The sequence below is a fragment of the Trichoplusia ni genome, chromosome 18 (genome assembly GCF_003590095.1).
Source record: "Trichoplusia ni isolate ovarian cell line Hi5 chromosome 18, tn1, whole genome shotgun sequence".
Taxonomy (NCBI): Eukaryota; Metazoa; Arthropoda; class Insecta; order Lepidoptera; family Noctuidae; genus Trichoplusia; species Trichoplusia ni.
Window position 1 is genome coordinate 6,909,535 of NC_039495.1, and position 19,916 is coordinate 6,929,450.

A 19,916-nucleotide genomic window follows, 5' to 3' on the forward strand; every position below is an offset into this window, starting at 1 on the left:
AATTTACAAAGACTCGTGTGGTTTTTACTTTATTGTAATTGTATGGCTTGACGGCAAAATGTATTTAAAATACATGTTAATTGCACCATTGTAACTACGACTTTTTTCTTCGACTAAGTCAAAGCTGCACAAGAAAATAACGATCTAAAATCAAAAACAAAATTATAATGCAAGAAATTAATTAAATAATCTGTACTCTACTTAGCACGATCAAATCCTTAAAATATATTTACTAAAACAGTTTTCAATGAAATTTACTAGATTAAATCACACTAGTAAATTATTCCGAGTAAATATTTCCCTCGCACAAGTATGTACAAACATTTGGAAAGGCTACAGCGTTATAAATGTCAACAGACTAACAGAATACCGAACTACGATAACATTTATTAAGCAAATAAACGTGAATTAATTTGTCCATAATTCTGAACTGTTTAATAAGCAAAATAATATTTGCTTTAGGTCTTGTAACTATTTGATAATGAGCTAGGAAGATGCCTAAGTGCGGTGAATATTCTTCTTTTGCATGGTTAGTGTACAACCAAGAAGCCAAGATACAGAATGAAGCACACGTTCATAATCATTCATTCACGTTTCATTACGATTTCCTCCTTTAAAAATTTTTGCAAACGAAATTTTAAATGCCCCATTTATTCATAGAAAAAAATTTTTTTCTTGTAGTCGTGACAATTATCCGGTTTATTCACAAATAACTAAAGTGCACTGTAATGTAAACTCCTGGATACAATAATTAAATTCCTGTGCTAAAAGAACTTTCCCTAAGACCCTTATTGACTATCAGTCATAGCTAGTTAGATATGTATAGATGAGGCAGTGAAACCTCACCTCGACGTAAGCAACATAATGGCCTCAGAGTCAACTCATTATCACCCGATTGCTTAATCACAGGAGGGGTCGGCCGGCTTCGGCAACGTTCCATAATTTATCGCGATTACACTGAGAGATTTGGATCATACGAGAAGTGTCTTGATCGTTTTGTTTCTTGCATTTTTCTGGAGTTAGCAATGTGGCTTGATATAATGTTGTAAATGATATTTTAAAATCACTCAAAAGTTTATTTAAATTTATTTTCTATTATTTCTGCTGAAGGATACAACCACTCGTTAACAGATTATAGCAGCATGAAAGGGTAAAATTGCCCACGTAGGCATTAAGTATTTAGGCAAACGTGGGTGGACACCGAAAACATTACCTCCGGGAAATAAGCATGCGAAAACAGCAATATTTGGAACCTATTCCTTTAAATGAGAAACCCCAGAAAAGAATATTCAAATGTCCCCCGTACACATGCCTTATAAAAGACTGAAACGCTTCTTGTCTTCGCTAAATCCCCGGTTAACGATACTAGAATTAGTATCAAAATCGGTTCACCTCCTCAAGCGTAACGACGCCACACACGCATACAGAGATCATACTTATAAACCCACAAAGGTTAGCTTTAAAATAATACCACGAAACTAACCATTAAGATCAAGACAAGTAAGCATATATGTATCTGTCAAAACATTTATCTAGGTATACAGGGATAAGCTTGTCTCCGGTCTCAAAGGATCTTGTAATCTCCACGAAGATCTTCATAATATTTCCTTTACCGGACACTTTTTGTCTTCATTCCTTCCTTTCATTATACCATAAGATATTTTGATAGGAGAGGCTGGTTAAGAAAATATTTCCCCTTCTTGGCCCAATGAATGGTTGGTTTGAATTTTCTTTATACGAGAATTATGATGAGATGTAATGTGGGTGTTTACTGTATGGGCCAAAAGCTTTTGTGTCTACACCAAATGATTAATGGCGGAATGTCTTAGCTGGTTACATAACGTAAGAGAGATTGATGTAAATATGTGCACTTGTTTGCATATGTGTGGATATATGTATTAATAATTCGTGTTGAAAGAGAACGGTCTATATGAAAAAATGTAGTTATCTTTTTTCGGCATTGTCTTGCGGATTTCTGAATTTCTAACCCGATGCAGGCAAGTATCAGTTATCAAGCTTAATGATAAACTCTCAATCAATCCTTCTTTATATACTTAGTAAGAGACCTATGTCCATCTTTTTTCTAAAGAACTCTATCTCTGGACAAAAGTTATTGAAATTTCGGCATCTAAAATCTATGATCTATTGTTACGCATAAAGCGCTTAAGTTATCAAGTAATTACTGCGTTTTCTATTAAAGTTACTCTTGTTCTCAGATAACGATCATAGTTTTGAAACCGTGCAACTAGTCATAAGTTACAATACACCTACCAAAAACAAAATACATTTTAATTTTAATATTTTCCAGATTAGAAAATTCTCCTTCACTAAAAATATACCTCGTCAGAAATTCTTTCCGAAATGAAATTTAAAATCCTCTCTAAATAATTAGGTTGCTGAAACTCCTCGCAAATTTGAAGCTCGCAGTAAAAGGATACATTTTAATTAACAAAAATGTAACTAAAATGTTATGTTTGATAAATAAACTTACAAAACACAAAGTAAATAGACTGAGGGTCCTCTTTTGGTATCTTGCTGGGATTATTTGTCAAAATGAAAAATGTTTTGAATAAAATTAAATCCTGTCATCTTGCAGCAAATATTTACAAGAAAATTTATAGACATTATTTCTCAGCTCTTGGAAATCATTTAGTGTTGTTAGATACTAAAGCGGTTATCAATTAACACGAAGATCTTAAACGATTCTAAATGAGAAATGTGGAAATACCTCGTAGCCTTCGTAGACAGCGTAGCGGTTGCTACGCGCCGTAGCACAAACTAATTGCTAGTGTCTTGATCGATTTAACGTGTATTTACTTGCTACGTAGGTGGAGTGATAGTAAATCATTTAATGTTGTATTTTGTTTCAAAGTTGTTGTTTTCTTTTTCGTTAGTATGAAACTATCTAGACAGACTCTTTGAAGTACAAAAAAAAATTGCCACAAACTTTTCTTTACTCTAGCGTAGTTGATCTTCAAAAATTAAAAAAAAAGTTGTTAATTTTCTCACCTCATAAAATCTCAACAAAGAAGCACTCAACATTCTCTTTTTAATTGTATACAGCACTTTAATTAACATAAAAGCGTGATAATTAGCTCGTTATTAAAGCGAGAACAATTCCACCGTCACCTCGTATAAAAGAACTGGAATGGTTAATTATATTTGTTTTTGTTTGGGACGTCAATCACGGCTTTGTTAGAAGTTTTCTATTAAAATGTGAAAGCAATTCGTCCCGGCTGCGAAGCCCCAGTAGTGCGCATGAAATGACGCGATAAACATAAATTAATGGAACTTTTAATGTACAACTGATGTAATTTGCCTTCATAACGATGTTTGTAAAAGTTTTGTTCCCGTGCAGCTGTGGTTTCACGGCCAACAGCATGCCCTTGAATTTAATCAGAAAGATTGATATAAAATGTGCACCTGTGATGTCTTTTGTCCCCCTTACAATCGTCATTTCTGAACCATACTTTAGGCATAATCACTGTTAAAGAAAATGATATTACTGAAAATATAAAACCTCTTTTCACGAGATCATTCTAACAACTGCTGATTTTACTTAAGTGTCCTTTAATGATGCATAAAAGCTTTTGTCTAAACCTAATAGATATTGGAAAAGGAACTAATTTAATTGACTGGCCTCATGGCCTGTGGTACATTGGTTAGTGGCTCTGACTGCTATACCTGAGGACGTGGGTTTGGTTGTATCACAAAGCCGGTAGATACTCGTATACCAGAAGAGCATACAGTAAATGCTTAAGTCAAGAAATAATGAGCGTACATTAATGTATATATTACAAACATGTTCTTCTGCACTCGATGCAAATGCCACTGTACATTTACATTATTTGCTTTCCTACATTTGCATCTTCTAGCATAATACATATATGCTATAGCTTTAGAATTAGCATTGCTATACAACGTGGCAATGCAGCCAGCCGTCTGGGCACGTTTCCCGACTTTGGCAGGGTTGAAGATGTCTTTTTTGACGCTTTGTAAATTATGTATATTTTTTCATTTTCTATTGATATAGTTTTAAAAATGTAAATATTAGTTTAGTTTAATTTATAATATTTTTATCTTTAACTTTGATTATAATAAAATAATAAGGGCACAAATATGCTTTTGCTATTGCTGCCTAAAGCTAAAAGCTACTCTTGTGTGCAGCCTGCCTAACTTTAGTCGAACGCGTACGAACAGTTTAATCCCGCACTGTGCAAATGTTTGCTTCGCTTGCTAGTTTGTTTAGACGCGTCCATGTGATTTATTTCTAAACCAAGGTAAACGTGATAGGTTGTGAGATCCAAGCATTTGTACAGGCACGGAATTAAAGGCTAAATCAAATATTCTATTTAGGTACTGACTATATACATTTGCGGCTTGTAAAAATTGTATTACAATAGTAAGGGTAACATACTGCACGTCAGAATATTTTATACAAAACTCTGAAGACTTAAAAGATATATTCATTTAGAAACTACAAAAACTCTTTAGCTTAAGAATATCTTGCCACTAAAAGCCTAATCAGCAAAAGATATCGTTAAAAAGAAAGGCCTTTTTATAAAAAAAAAAAAATCGAACGCCGAACGAGTTTAATCTTTTCGACAAAATCAAAGGCTCTTGAAGGACAAAATGACTAAGATATTTTAAAGGAATGTCGTTACGCAAGGTAGGATTATAAGCAATTTTATGTTCAAATATTTCTATTTGTAGGCAAAAATTTGAGCAATTAAATTGCTGCGACATTTTGTGAAAATTAATTATGTAAGGAAATAAAGTGTTGGTTGAAGATAATCTTATTTTCCATTATCCGCAAAAATACATTTAATTTAAAATGCAGAAACAAAATTCTCTCCGATTTATGTATTTTGTAACGAACCAACAATTAATACAAAAGAAATTGATCTAATTTATTTACAAATGTATTTATCGTGAAAACAGTAATCTCAACAACTTCCAAGGCCACAAAATTATTTTCTAATCGCTTCTTGAAACAGTACACGTGAAACTTGCCAGTGACTACCTATTCATCAAATAAATGAACATAGAACATACCGAAGTGTTACCCGTCCAGTACATAAGAGCCTAAAATACTCCGGTACTGTTATAGCAAGGGTTCGGCACTAACTGGTCTTTTATGATCGGTAATGTAAGACGTGACTAAGAGCCAGCTCTTAGCTCCAGACATTTTCACGTTCGGCCTGAGTGGCCAGGTCTTTAGATGGAACAAGTCGTTTACAAAAAAAGGTAATTGTATTTTAGATATCTACACATGTACTGCTAAAGGAAAGGCGTGCCTATGAATGTAATTGCTCAATAAAAACTTAGAAATATATTAACCCATAGCAACTTTGAATGGTTGTCATGAAGCAAGGTAAAGTTCAATATGTCAATAGGAAATCCCCAAATAAACATACATGAGGTAAAGAGAGATACTAAATTACGCATTCTACATTAAGTAAAAAAAGTATTTCAATTTAAGAAAAGTCGTAGTATGTTGCTTCTGCTTCTGTTTCAATTCGATCACAATTCATTAGACAAAAGACAGACATAAATTGATTTCATCGTAAAAATCTCTATAAAATGTTTACATAAAATCTGTTCCGAAACTGTTGAATTACTTAGCATTTGAAGCTTATTTCTCTTAAGCGAATTGAACCATAACTTGAAATTGCTCGCTGAACTACGAGGATTTAATCGATTCCTATTAATCGTCTATTACGTACAATCTTGGCTGTAATACCGCATACGATCGTGACACTTAAACCCCTTTATCAAATACATGAGGTCTGCTTATCGATTTCCAGGACTGATTGAACGTCATCCGGTTTTGCTTAAAGCGTTTTTCTGGTATTTAGGTATAGGCGATAAATGTATAGTAACGCTATTTGTTAGTATCTGCAGTCAGAGCATATAGGTATGTGTTTTATAAAGCTTATAAAAACAATCGACTGGTCTGGTGGTTAGTGGCCCTGTCTACTATACTGGGAGTCGATTCGGTTCGATGTACACCCAGGAAAAATGATTGTGCGATGAGCACACGATTATTTGTTCTGTGTCTGGGTAAATTATATATGTATGTATGTATTTAGAAATATATAAGTATGTTTATCTATTGTGTAGTGCTGTTGTGTAGTGAACGATCTGGAATAATATAGGTATTCTTGTTTATATTAATTATGCAGATATTTATCTTAATATGTCATCTGAAATTTGAATATATCACACGTAATATCTTTATCACGCAGGTATTTAAAAGGTTTTTATGAAATTACGCGTGATTTAACATAGCTGCGACAGCCTTTAACCACTGCAGCACACTTTTTGACAACGTTAATTACCTGTCGATTAATTTCACTGTATAATCGTCAAAATTAATTAAAATTCGGAGCTCTCAGTAACGAAGCAGGTTTAATTAATGTCATTGCTTATTTACGCAAGGTTAATCTCCAGTTGCAAAGCAGCTTGTTTTAATTTACTGGTCTGCTATTATACTTAAAATACAATAAGGTAGGTGAAAGGGTTGTATATTATCTGACTGCATTGGGTATTCCCGGAAAGTCTTTGTGTGTCTATCAAAGGGACTAAGCCCCCTGTGAAATCTCTGGGATGAAACTGAGAAGCTGGCTTTTAAAGCAACTTGACATTCGTCCCAGTTACTGTTATTATAAACCCTTACAATCTGGGCGTCGCTTTAATACTTAGCGTAGACAAATTATATTTACGACGGTTATTTCGATGAATAAATTAAAAAGTAGTAGATTCTATACTGAACTGTTCAACTTATTGATACCTCGCAATGATTACTTTCCTTCCTATAAAACTTAGCTGTATAACAAGGTTTTGCTCTTTTGATAAAGTTACTTTATTTAATTACATTTATTCATTCAACATTCAGTTTTTCTTTTATTAATTTACAAAAAAAATATTAAACAGAAAGTAAGTATCGGAGTTCCCAAATACTGACATCCTTTTAGGAAGTCAAAATCCGAGTTCCGAGCAATACCTAAATCCTTTCAGAAAGCCCTTTAATATTTACAAGGGCCTAGCAACAGCAGAGGTCTACTCCCAAAAAACATTGTTAGGAGCGAAGTGAAGTCGAAACGCGGAAGATTAATCTTCTACGGTTGTCGGGCGACAGGCGACTGCGCAATTTTGTGCCGTAGAGCCTAAACTTTGCTGAAAACCTACCGAAATGCCGCGAGACATCAATCATGCGGCTTACTTATATTTGTGGAACCAAGCTTTGGGCCTTACCGACGAAATTTGTTACAAAAATAATGTTTTTCGGCACCGCTCCTCAATTTAGGTCTCGGGCTATGTAATAGCTTATAGAGAGGCTATATAATTATGTGTAATTTTATATTGTACATGCGGAAATGGAACCAGAATAAGTCAGTACGTTTGTAAATTATTACGTAGTAGATCAATCGTATTATAGAATGTTTCAGACTGTAACAATAGGTAGTAGATAGCAAACATTTATCGATTAATGAAGCAAACCTACATTAAGCTTATATGTACTCCGCGTATCTTGTTCACAACAATATTACAGTGCTATGTAGATGTATACGATACAGTCTTCCTTTGAATTCTCCATAAAGTTTTATCGCCAGTCACTTTAAATGCAGCTAATGTTTAGAAGTGCTATTACTATCCGTGTCATAGCGTCATTGTTTTAATAGGAAATGCTGTTGTACTGTAGAGTGTCTTTCAGTACGGAACTTACATATCTTGGACTATAGAGATGATTCGAAGACGGTTTTGTAATGAATCAGTGAAGCTTTTTAAATATAATTTTATTCAAAAAGCTGAAAATGTAGACTGTTCTATTAGTAGTAGTTCGGTAGTTGTTGTTATTTCTTCGGTAGATAGTAAAACGTAATTTAAGTGACTCTTGATTTTGTTAGTAACCAACAAATGCTAAAGCTAATAGGCTAAAGAAAAATATCTCAAGGTTGAGGAAAATAGCCAACCATCAAATTGATGAACGTATCAATACCGTACCTCGACTTTCTATTATTTTTTGTTATAATTGCAACAGAAATACATCATCTGTGTGTAGTAAACTGTCTAGCCATGCCAGTTCAAGAGAAGCTTGAAGCCTGGTGAAAGACAGAAGAGCAGACGGATAGACAGCAGAACCTTAATTATTAGCTATAGATTCTCTTTGTTTCTGGAACTCTTTAAAAAACTTCTTCTTAAAACTGAAAGAGTCGTAACCTGGTAAATTAATGGATCCTGATAAACCATTATCTCCATAGTTTCCATCGAATACGAAAACAGACTATAATTAATATATCATTAATATAATCATCTAGAATATAATTCATTCGTGTAAACCAGTGCGAGAACAATTAAATTCCGACTCTACCTTCATAACAAATTAAAATCTTTACAATACGCTGCTGTAATTATAGTTAATTACAATTCCTATTAAAACCTACCTATAAATACATATACCTATTATTCACACAAGTATGTGAACATGGAAAGCATAGAGACAGATCATTGTACACTTATGTATAGTCATAAAACATTGATTAGATACTTTCACGGTCACTTATCATTACTGAACAACGTAACGAAGTGGGCACAATCTTCTTTTATAAATAGGTCGGTATTTATTTACAAGTATTGTAAATCTCTTGAATATTATCTTAAATGTGTACCTAGGATATGTAGGTAGGTATCGATAGTCTAATTTAATGTATGTATTTTAAGCCTGAAGTTGTCTTAGTCGAATAAAGATAAATCCAAACACGGAGTATTGTTAGAATGACAGAGTTATTATTACTGGATATTAAACCGAGTCAATATTTAATTTGACGAATATCAATCCAATTTCAATAGCGTTATTTAACAGTTGTAATCATTATGTTTTTTTAATCTCATTTATTTTTAAACCCTTAAAATTAATGGAATTTATTTGTAACGTGTCTGAAATGCCTGAAAAAGCGTCAAAACATTGTTTCACATAAAATAGTTTTTGTTACATTTTCTCTATTTAGTTAATTAATGAATTGGATACCCACATTTCCCGAAAAACTTTGCGAGCCCGCCCTTATCGCCACCCGCTATAAAAACACGATTGCAAACAGCACTCACATGGCCGATTTTCGCCTACGCTCCTTGTTATCGTAGCTAACGTCAAAACGACAATACGAATAAATTAGTGTCCCATATAAAAATGTTAATGACATCATAATAACAACACCAATTAATAAGCGCTCATAAAAACTAATAACAACACTCAATAAAGCATTTCTTTTATATTTCTGAAAATAATTACGGGTAACATACCTTTATTTTGGGCGGCCATTGTAATATTCTGCCCACGGGGAGTGGCGCATTATTTTCCACCAAAACTTCACATTTCACAATGTTTTAATTCGTATTACCACGTCAGTGGGCGTCACTTGTTTACGGAACGTGTTTACAATACAACTGATGGTTGGAAATGGGTTGTTTTGTGGAAAAATCGATGCGACGCCGCGCGCAGTGAGTCGCTACACACAAATGATAAGAGGCAAGAGCCGCGCCAGCAACAGCCTCGTATCTGTTCTATCTATATACATAGTACTATAGGGTTTTATAGGTATAGAATATACTTACTCCCTTGGAGTTTGGTTGTAACCAGCTGATTGTAACGATTTCGTAGGTTGTATTTGCGCATATCTTTATAAAACTTTCCATGTGAAACTGAACCTAATTTGTAGTAAAACCAGTTTAAATATCTGGATACAAAACTTTTAATATTATTATGAGTTTCAATTGTTTTTTTTATAATTTAAAAAAGGATTTCTATAAACGTAACCACCAAAAAGGATGTGCTGTAATAATGAAAAAAATATATCTGTTCAGACCTATTTAAACATTCCTAAGGATATATCTCATTTTATTTATTATTTTTTACATACATCATGTACACATCCAATACTAACAAATGATATAATATTATGATTCATATTTATTCTTAATTAAATTTCAAAACCGGTTACGTCGACTAAAGTTTAAATCTTGCCGCATTTTTGTAACCCAGTGTTGCTCAGTAAAATTCATTCACTACTTTAAAATATTACTTTGAAAAGTTACCATGTATTCTAAAGATTCTCAGAAGATACCTAGAAAGAACCCTTAATTTATTATGGTTTTTATGTTTCCATCAGGTAGCATCTAAAACTGGAATAGTTCATAATTTAACAGAATAATAAAACACGCTAAGCAATGACACTGTCATGTTCGGTCGATTTTACGATGACAGCAAGCAAACTGTCAGAATAGAGATAAATAAAGCAGGAAAATAATAACAAAGTCAATAATATCTGCCCCTAAATAAAGCAATTATAGGTGTAGAAAATGCGTGAAGCCAAGATGAGCACGCATCTATCCGGCGGGAGGCTTAACGTGGCTCTGGTTCAGGAGACCATGAGAACTGAGTTATTGAATCTACTGCAACTTTACAAGGGCCCAAAAGTAAGTATTCATTACGGTCATTTATTTATTTTGCTGCTTTAAGTACATTATATATGCCGTAGTCATCACCTAGCAGTAGCTTTATAGATATATTTTAGGCATTCATGAATCCAATAAAGACAAAAAGCATTTATTTTCCGATAAACTCATTTTTTTATAGGCATTTTGGGATAGTGCGGAAAATTATTCATTTAACTTAATTTATTATTCTTGTCCTTGCATATTATATTAACAACTGAAACAATAAAACATCCAATTACAATCCAAGTATGATAAACTTACAAAAATCACTTTTCTAGAATATATTTTCCACAGATAACCATATGGGATGAATGGCTAGCAGGTCCAGTAGGCCTAGTAGCCCAGTACTCCTTGTTGAAGGATCATGGGGTAACAGAAATGTTTCCACTGAAGCCGGGCTGTCTGCCTACTATTACTGTAAAACACATTGTGTTTATATCCCGGCCTAAACTGGCATTGATGGATTTGGTTGCTGATTATATTCTGTCACTCAGGCAAGTAATAAAATGCAATAGTTTAAAGTATAAACTAAAAAATAATTTTCAATCTGTATAAACTTTATACAGATTGAAAATTATTTTCTTAATTTAGAGCTAAGTAGGGAATGGGAAAAGAGAGGTTTCTTTCTTCCACAAATATTTATGATTAAGCATTACCACTCATATTCTGAGAAACACAACCTTTTTTATAAAGTAACTGTTCCAGCAAATGCTATTTTGCCATTCAAATGAGTTCAAAGGAATAAAAAAAAGGTGGGTATAAAATAGATTTTGTCCAATTCACGGCAAACTCAGACCTACCCAATATGCACACAAAATTCCATGTGAATTGTTTGAGCCGTTTCAAAGTAGATCAATTTATTACACTGCAACATGAGAATGTAATATATTAGATTTAAAATGTTGTCCTTTTGTTTTATCGTCTTATTCTCTTTACAAAGATCAAAACAATCAACCCCTGTGGAGTTCCACCTGTTCTTTGTGCCGCGTAAGAGTGAACTCTGCAAGATACATCTGACCAACCGAGGAGTTCTCGCCAACCTCACCATACAGGAGTTCAAGTGTGATATCTTTCCCTTCGAGAGTGACGTCATGTCTCTGGAACTACAGAATGACTTCAGGTAATATGTACAACATAACTGACTTTATTATATTGCAATAATTTTGGTAAAAATAATGATTTAGCATACAGATCAGAATTGATAACTGTTTCAATAGAGACAACTCATGGTTTAGAAATCCAAGTGGCTCTGAAATTATTTGTGCTATCCGGAGAAAAACTTGTAAATAAACAAAAGTGATGAATAACTTACCAAGTTCAACCTAAACCCATCAGTAACAAAGAATGTGGTTTATTGTTCCAGAGAGAATTATCTAGAAGGTGATCCAAAGTGTGTCTACAATGCTGCGCAAGCTCTTCGTACCATACAACAGCTGTATGGTATTATACCAAGAGTATTTGGCAAGGGAACGGCTGCCAAACAGGTAACATACAATTTCTCAATATTTATATAAAACCAAATATTTTTATTCATGTAGTAAAAATTATCATCATTTTTTTGTTACTAGGTATGGGACCTCCTTTGTCGTCTGAACAAGGAAGAGCAGGGCCAAGGGCCGAAGGGTGCGGCGACCTCATGCATAGATCAGCTGTTGTTACTTGATAGAGCTGTCGACTTCACGAGTGTCATGGCTACCCAGCTGACCTACGAAGGGCTTATTGGTGAGTGGTGATCGAATATTCTTCGTCTCACAACGAAAACTTTTACATAGGTATAAATTCATTTGGCCATGAAGAATTGCAATGACTGGCCTATTGGTCTAGTGGTTGTTGTTGGCTGCTATTCCGGAGGTCATGGGTTCGATTCCCACCCAGGATAAAGGTTTGTGTGATGAGCACGATCATTAAGAATTACCCACACTCACCAAAAAAAAATGGGTATCAACTCAGCTCAACCGTATCCTACCAACGTTTTCATTTTATTGTTTCCAGATGAGATCTACGGCATTAAGAACTCCACAGCGACATTCCCGGGACACAAGTTCGTGAGCCCCGACGACGCGAGCCCCGAGGTGACGGCGCGCGAGAGGAAACGCATCATACTCAACTCTAGCGAAGAACTCTTTGCTGAAATCAGGGACAGTAGCTTTACCTCGGTCAGTTGGCTTCAACTACACAAAAATAATTTATATATGGTTACTTTTTATACCTTTGGTACATGATATCGTTTTGACAATTATCGCAGCCAAACTAATAGCAATTATTTTTGAAATTGTTCTTATCTATATTTCATGAAGAATATTATGCTCCATAATTTGATTTCTAATATGACGATCAGAGTCAAATAAATGAACCGTATCAATTAAATGTGTTATATTTCGTACATTGCACAAAAACATACGCACAGCGCCCGTATTACATTTCTGATTAATAACCCATTTAACTCAACCAAGCTACATAACTATCTCTGATACTTCCTCCTTCTCTTTCACCAGGTCGGAGCAGCGTTATCGAAGAAGGCTCGCGTAATAAAGACCCAGTTGGACGAGCGACACACGGACAAGACAGTGCAAGGCATGAAGCAGTTCGTGTCGCGACTGCCGCAGTTAATGGCCAACAAACAGTCCTTGACAACACATACCAGCATTGCTGAGTATATTAAGGAGGTCAGGATTTAATAATACTGTGTTATCAAGAGCTTTATTTTATGACGATAAACTAGATGGATTGATGCAAAAACATGTAATCAGTTCGAAACCCGATATCCGTTCGCAAAAAAAAAATGCCGACTTCTACGATGCATACTTATGATGTCATACTTTTTGTTTTCGTCTCGGAAGCAAACATACCTCTTAATAGGTACTAAGAAGTATCTGAAGCTATTCTTTACGATCACACTGCAATACACATACTTTACCTTCTTATAGTTAGGGAATTTTACTTTAATAAGTAAAACCAAATAAAAAAAAAATTGTTTTTCTAGACCACGGACACTTTCGAATTCCATGACATGATTCAGTGTGAGGAGGATTTCCTCAACTGTATCGACAACGAAAAAGTTTGTACTTATATTGAAGACCTCATAGCGCAGAAGGAACCTTTGACGAAGGTAAGCTGATAACCAAAATAGAAACAAATATGTTACTTTATCTCACAGTGACCAACGATTTTCACATTTAGTTTAACTTTTATCATCTTTTCCCCTCAAAATGATTAATTTTAACTTTATAATTATGAATTAGTCATAGTACTAAGTACTCCTTAATCCCTTCTATGCCGTAGTTTTACAGAAATTGATGTCTTACATTCAGTTTTAGCCCGCTCAAAACACAATATTCGGGGAAAACGCCTATTTGTCGTTTATAACTGTATCGTTCTGTCAAATAACATTACGATGATACTTCATTTTTCCAGGTGCTTCGACTGATCTGTCTCCAATGTGTGACAGGATCTGGTCTGAAGCCCAAACTCCTGGAGTACTACAAGCGCGAACTCGTGCAGGTGTACGGGCTGAACACCTGGCTCACTCTGTGCAACCTGGAGAAGTGTGGCCTGCTCAGACCGCAGACCGGGACTAGACAGTATGCTGTGTTGAGGAAGGTTCGTTATAGATTTTAATAGTATTTATTATAACAGACTCATTTTTAAACTGATGATGATGTAAGTGACTTTTTAATATAGATTATAGGTAAAAGGCTTTTAAAATTTTAAGCTTACCCCATTCGAATTTTTAAATATCGCTTTTGCTCTTGGCAAGTAACATTTTCTCTGAAAATATAAGTCTAAATTCTTTTGAAAAATTCATTAATTTTTTTTAGGCGAGTTTTTGAACACCCCTTCTAGGATTTGTGATATCTCTAATTATAGCTAGATTTATATAAATAAATCACCTTTTGTCCACCAAAGAGAACATTTACCTACTCTAAATCTTTCAAGCACCACTTTTTGATTCGCATGATTGTATTCTCTACAATAGAATGTGGTAGCATTCTTAAGTAAACCAACAATTAATTGACTTCACCTTGTCCTATATTCAAGTAAATGCCATCACGATCTACGAACACGACTCCAAACAATACCTTCATGTGAATCCTACAATGCAGCAATGGTTATACACAGACGCTGCACCTCACAATGGACGAGGCGGAGATGGACGGCAAAGAGAAGAGTTACCTCTGCAATAAGTACACGCCGCTCACTGTGCGGCTAAGCGAACATATCGCTAAGAATAAGGGGTGGACTGGTAAGTTCTATTTGTTACTTTTGAGATAAAATACTTGAGTTGTAGTACCCAAGTCCTAAGAGTGGTATAGCTAACGTCGCGGCGTCGGCATCACTGTCATCAAATGAGCAATTTAAATTAACGTTTTGGGCCAAAACTTTATCGGAAATTAGAACATTTACGAAATTACCTCTACCTACTCAAGAGACAAAGTAGTTTGTCTCCGAATTACAACAAATATTTCGTTAGATTTCGCGTGTTACTTACGTTCCTAAGTAACGCGCGAAATCTAACTAAATATTTTAGTTAGGAGCATAAGTAACGATTGCGCAGATAGCTGAGGCGTTGAGATTACCAAGCCAGCCACTATGCGCGACGTGTCGCGAGTTCAATCCACGCGTAGGATAAGCGTTTGTGTTATAAAGGAGGGAGGGCGGGAGTCGTTAAAAAAAAGTAAAACTATCTCCATTACATTAGACTTTAAGTGATAAAAAAGAAAATCCTTTTCAGCTTGCATAATCTAGGTACATGTAAACAGCAATTAAAATATCAAAAGAATGACGTCATAAAAACAATACTGATGCCAATGATTCAACGCCAGATAACAAATACATTTATCAGTTTGCCAGTAACACATGTTAACATCATATCACACATTTACACGCCACAGTTTCACTAATTAGCCTAAAACTATGGTGTAATTAACTTCCTTATTTAGTTGCTAACTGTTCTCAATAACTGAACCAAATATTCAGTTTTATGCATGTTGTACAGACATTCGTACGATTGCTGTGACGAATGGTGAATGATTTAGAATAGATTTATAAACTCAATTACATTGATTGACCTTTTAACATCCTTTTTGAGAGACGTATCAGCGTTATCCGTTTCGGTGCTGGATAAGCACTATTAAATGATAATTATTTTACATAATATGTGATTGTAATTTTAAAGGGACAATATTTTTACAGCCAAACCAAGTTTAAAAAAAGTGATTTCCTGTTAAAAGATCACAGAAATGCTTTACCTATGTGGGGATCGAATACGCGACAAGTCGCGACCGGCCGATTGGGCGTGGTGATATACCATCTATCAAACGTAACTTTATATCTGAAGCACATGAAACAGCAAAATAAGCAATCAAATTAAAATACCAAAATATTAAAGCCTGATTTTAACCATTTACCGTATATTTCCAGGCATCCAAGACGTGTTAGGCCTCCTACCAGGCCATACTGTTGATGAACTACAAACCTTACAGCCACGCATGGCGCGTCGTAACTCCATCTCCAGTGAGAACTCATCCTCCATGGAGAACCCCAGGGTCATCCTAGTGTTCTTCATCGGAGGCTGTACGTACCAGGAGATATCGGCACTACGCACCATCAGCCAACAGGAAGACTCCAATGTAGAATTTGTTATTCTTACTACGAAACTAATCAATGGAAACACATTCATTGAATCGTTGATGGAGACTGAATAGCTCATTATATGAATATCATATTGTTATCAAATTATTATACGTATTATTGTATTCCATGTTCTGTATTTGAGTTCGAATACAGCTTGTATATTGTGTAACATATTATAATAAAAGCAAATCATAGTTTAAATAATCTTTTAATTCTCATGACTCCACACATTTCATGAATACGGAATAAAATTAAACGGACAAACCATAAATCTTGGTTTATTAAAATTTCATATTCATAACTTGCATATAATATAAATTTCAATTTGATCAGTTTTTCTTTAAATAAACTTACAAAAATCCTGCACGCTTACTACCTATATATTACAATTTTAAAGCTTTCAGCATAATAAAAATAATTTCGTACCATACATACATGTGTAATCTAATGACTATTCTCATAAATATTCGTTACTCGTGTATTTTGTGATATTGGACTTCTTTGGTGGCGCTACATACACACCAAACTTCTTGGCTAGGCTCACTAGCTTGTCATTGTCATAACCAACTTCCTCCTTATAACATCTGAGCATTAAAGGCATCACTGTGTCTAAGATAAACTTAAAGTTCTTCTGAGCGTAACTCGAGTCGTTGCCCAGAGAGAGCATAAGGCGAGAGTTGAATACAGCATGGATACACTCGTCCAATACGTCCATGGTGTCTTTGGTGACCAGTTGTAGTCCAACCTTCTGTATGGTAATGACGGACTGAGCAAACCATATCGTACTACTAGACAAGTCCACCCACGTCTCATTTATTATGTACTTAGCTAAGATAAGGCCCAAACTTTCCATCTGTATTAAAAATTTATTGACTCCAGCTTTAGTGTGCATGTTCACCGGAGTCCATTTGTCTTCTGTTACTTTACCCTTCATAGAATCAACAATCTTTTCCTTATATTCCTTTAGAGCTTTTACGATTGGTGATCTTAAACAGCTGTTCATCTGAAACCTTAAATCTAGACCAAACTCACAGAACAGTGTACACTGATCCCTTAAGCTCTGCACACACTCAAGCACTAAGTGTAGAGCACACTGGGGAGTGAACACTTGCTTTATAATTTGACTCATTAGCATCCTAAGTTGCATACTAGCCCATACTACAAAAGCACTTATTTTATTCTTAGGAAATAATGTAATGAATTCTGTTAAGGCATCACTCAGTGAGCAGAAGAAAACCTCACCCACTTGCTTTACATAACTATTAATAGATCCTTCTAATTGGACCCCTTTGACATGAACCTTCACAGTGTGACTGCATATAGCTAGAAACAGTTCACATGCCTGACTAGTCATGTTAAACTTATTGAGTATATGTACTGGCTGTCGAGATGATTGCAGGCCTCCTCTCGGACTCCAGTTGTGTGTAACATCAAGTTCCTTTAACAATATTTCAATCAACACTTTCTGTTTTTGTTCAATTCTCTTCAGTAAGTCACTTCTCTGTGGATGGCTTTTATTTTCCTCAGTGTCTAGAGCCTTTTGGGCTTTCACCATCAGCTCATAAGTTCTTTGGAAATGTCTTTCTACAATGAGCACATCTAACTCTTCTGTGACATCAGCTAGCCACTCAGGCAGTGGTGCTACTTGAGGAGATGGTAATTCTTCAACAGACAGACTAGGTGACTCCAGTAGCTCTGGTTTAGGCTTGTCTTGGCCATCCTTTTTCTTCTGTTTTATATTTTCCTTTTCAATATACAGTTTTTTAGCCACATCAAACTTGTCCAGCCAATCTTTCTTGATAGCAAAGCTATTACACTGAAACACTCTTGTATCTGGAAAAGCTAACACTTTGAATGCTTGCTTAACACTTCCCAAGTCACGAACATTCACTACAGCCAGAGTACTGATTGGATAACTGACTTGAAACTTGTATCTATTGGGCCCTCTGCGATTCGATATCCAAGATGTCAACATAAGGCAGTCATTAAATAAATACACATGCATTCTCTGCAGGGCCGTGTTCTCCTCGGCGTCTATCTCCAATAGATCGCCCTCGTGAAGCAGCGTGCGGTCGGGAACGTCCAGTAAGTTGACACAACCTTCAACCTTCTCAGCTATGAGATTGAGCTTGTTCTTGCGCTGTTCCTCGACGCGCTCTGCTTCTACGTCGTGGTTGTCGAGGGATTCGCGGGATATGGCGTTTTCGTTACCTAGAATTGACGCGTGGGAGAGAGTTGTGAGCACAGTACGCTGTTCGCTGAGCAGGTGGGAGAGCTTGTACATCTCTGCTTCTAGGTGGGATATCTCCGTCGCCGTCTCGATGAACTGCATGTAGTTCTCGTACACATTTTTCTTTAGGGCACTTGCGGTTTCTTCGGCCAATGATTGTATTTTATCCTTCTGTTGTTGGAGCTCCTCCCCTCCGACACAGGACTTGGCCAGCTCCTTTACGTAGCGCTCAGGCGCAAAGTCAGGCACGGCAAACTTCTCCATGTTAACGTCTGACATTGTTTATCTTAAAATATTTACAGTTTCTACTCGTAATTATTAATTAAAAACACTGGCTCACTCATCATTCGATAATCGAACGACAGGACGTATCAACCCATCAAATCCAAATGTCACATTTACGTTCCGTTACTTCAAGACCTATTAGTAGGCGTTAACGCATTTCAACGTTTTGTTATTAAGCGTGAACGCCTGGATATGCGCAACATTACTATTTATGCTCTACTTATAATTTTGCTCGTTATTCATACCTTTTTCTACAAGTGCGTATAAAACGGTAATTTTATAAATCTGTATAAATACAGTATTTACAAAGGCTATATGTAATTATCCTTAACAATTGGCAGTAATGGATATATCTATTTAAAACTAATGGTTATTTACGTTTATTATCAGTTTCTAAGCAGTAAAATTTTATGCGTCTTCTAAATTATATGTTTGAGTAGGTAATTACGCACTGAAACAGTAATGAGTTCCGTTTTATGATTGTTTCGAATTCGAAATAACCAAACCTTGCAGCATGTCAATTAGAAAGAAGTTCTTAATCTCTTAACGATAGTCGCATAATGCGAAATGCGAATAAAGTACTTATCTTTTTTTTAACAACTCCCTCATCAAATTATTCAATCCTTATGTCACTGGGATTTTTCTGACTTAGATGGCGTTCGTCTTGACTTCTGTCTCTACATTCGAACAACATTTTACTTGCATTTTACAGATTTACCAGCGACTTTCACAACGACAACCAAACTCAAAACCAACATTCACGACTCACACCAATGCTTGTGCTACGCGGGGATTGAACCCGCGACTCGTCGAGCACAGTCGGTTTATGGGGTACCTAATGTATTCAATTGTGAAATTTATCATAGAAATGTGCCTTGAGCACCAAAAGTGGCTAGAGCTAGTAAAGTTGTAACTCAGTATAGTAAGTAGTTTGACTTTATGTTGGTAAAGAATTCTTCTAATCTAAGCCTTTTATCAAACTTAGAGAAATAAGAAATTGTATTACTTGGTTATGAAACCGTCTATAAATTGGATTTTAATGATAAGGAATTAAAATCAGAACATCTGTAAACCAACGTATGTATAACCTTGATTTAAAAATAAATTACCAACTTAACATCCAAAGTCGAAAACCTTTTAGGTCTTATCTCTGATTTAATTAGTTTTCTTTGCCATTATTTAAAATCACCCAATGGCATAACCAGCCCTTGTGACCATAGGTACATATACGACTTGTGTCGCCTTCGGTTTGAAATTAAGGGCTGACCTA

The 19,916-nt window shown here is 35.3% G+C and overlaps 3 protein-coding genes across 3 annotated transcripts in view; 1 reads left to right on the forward strand and 2 right to left on the reverse strand.

Annotated features, from left to right (window-relative positions):
* The window catches only part of LOC113502888 (small G protein signaling modulator 2-like), a 60,413-nt gene extending 50,639 nt beyond the window's left edge, over positions 1–9,774 (reverse strand). The window contains exon 1 of the mRNA XM_026884632.1: positions 9,304–9,774. Within this exon, the coding sequence (XP_026740433.1) occupies positions 9,304–9,322 (19 nt within the window). The 5' untranslated portion in view covers positions 9,323–9,774. The remainder of the gene's footprint in view (positions 1–9,303) is intronic.
* Positions 9,775–10,200: 426 nt separating this feature from the next.
* Positions 10,201–16,332, forward strand: LOC113502835 (vacuolar protein sorting-associated protein 33A). Its single transcript, XM_026884564.1, has 11 exons — positions 10,201–10,476; positions 10,792–10,991; positions 11,438–11,617; positions 11,861–11,981; positions 12,066–12,219; positions 12,490–12,653; positions 12,993–13,163; positions 13,481–13,606; positions 13,912–14,097; positions 14,617–14,740; positions 15,919–16,332. Exons 1-11 carry the CDS (start codon positions 10,360–10,362, stop codon positions 16,200–16,202), a joined length of 1,827 nt encoding a protein of 608 aa, XP_026740365.1. The 5' UTR covers positions 10,201–10,359; the 3' UTR covers positions 16,203–16,332.
* Positions 16,324–18,767, reverse strand: LOC113502834 (exocyst complex component 8). The gene has a single exon (XM_026884563.1). The coding sequence runs from the start codon at positions 18,638–18,640 to the stop codon at positions 16,589–16,591; it is 2,052 nt and encodes a 683-aa protein (XP_026740364.1). The 5' UTR covers positions 18,641–18,767; the 3' UTR covers positions 16,324–16,588.
* Between the last annotated feature and the right edge of the window lie 1,149 nt (positions 18,768–19,916).

What these genes read in the sequence shown, in the direction of transcription:
- LOC113502834 (XM_026884563.1), bottom strand. Translation starts at nt 18,640, where the DNA reads ATGTCAGACGTTAACATGGAGAAGTTTGCCGTGCCTGACTTTGCGCCT.
- LOC113502835 (XM_026884564.1), top strand. Translation starts at nt 10,360, where the DNA reads ATGCGTGAAGCCAAGATGAGCACGCATCTATCCGGCGGGAGGCTTAAC. An exon ending in AACTTTACAAGGGCCCAAAA is followed by an intron (nt 10,477 to 10,791) that starts GTAAGTATTCAT and finishes TATTTTCCACAG; the next exon opens with ATAACCATATGGGATGAATG. An exon ending in GGGACAGTAGCTTTACCTCG is followed by an intron (nt 12,654 to 12,992) that starts GTCAGTTGGCTT and finishes CTCTTTCACCAG; the next exon opens with GTCGGAGCAGCGTTATCGAA.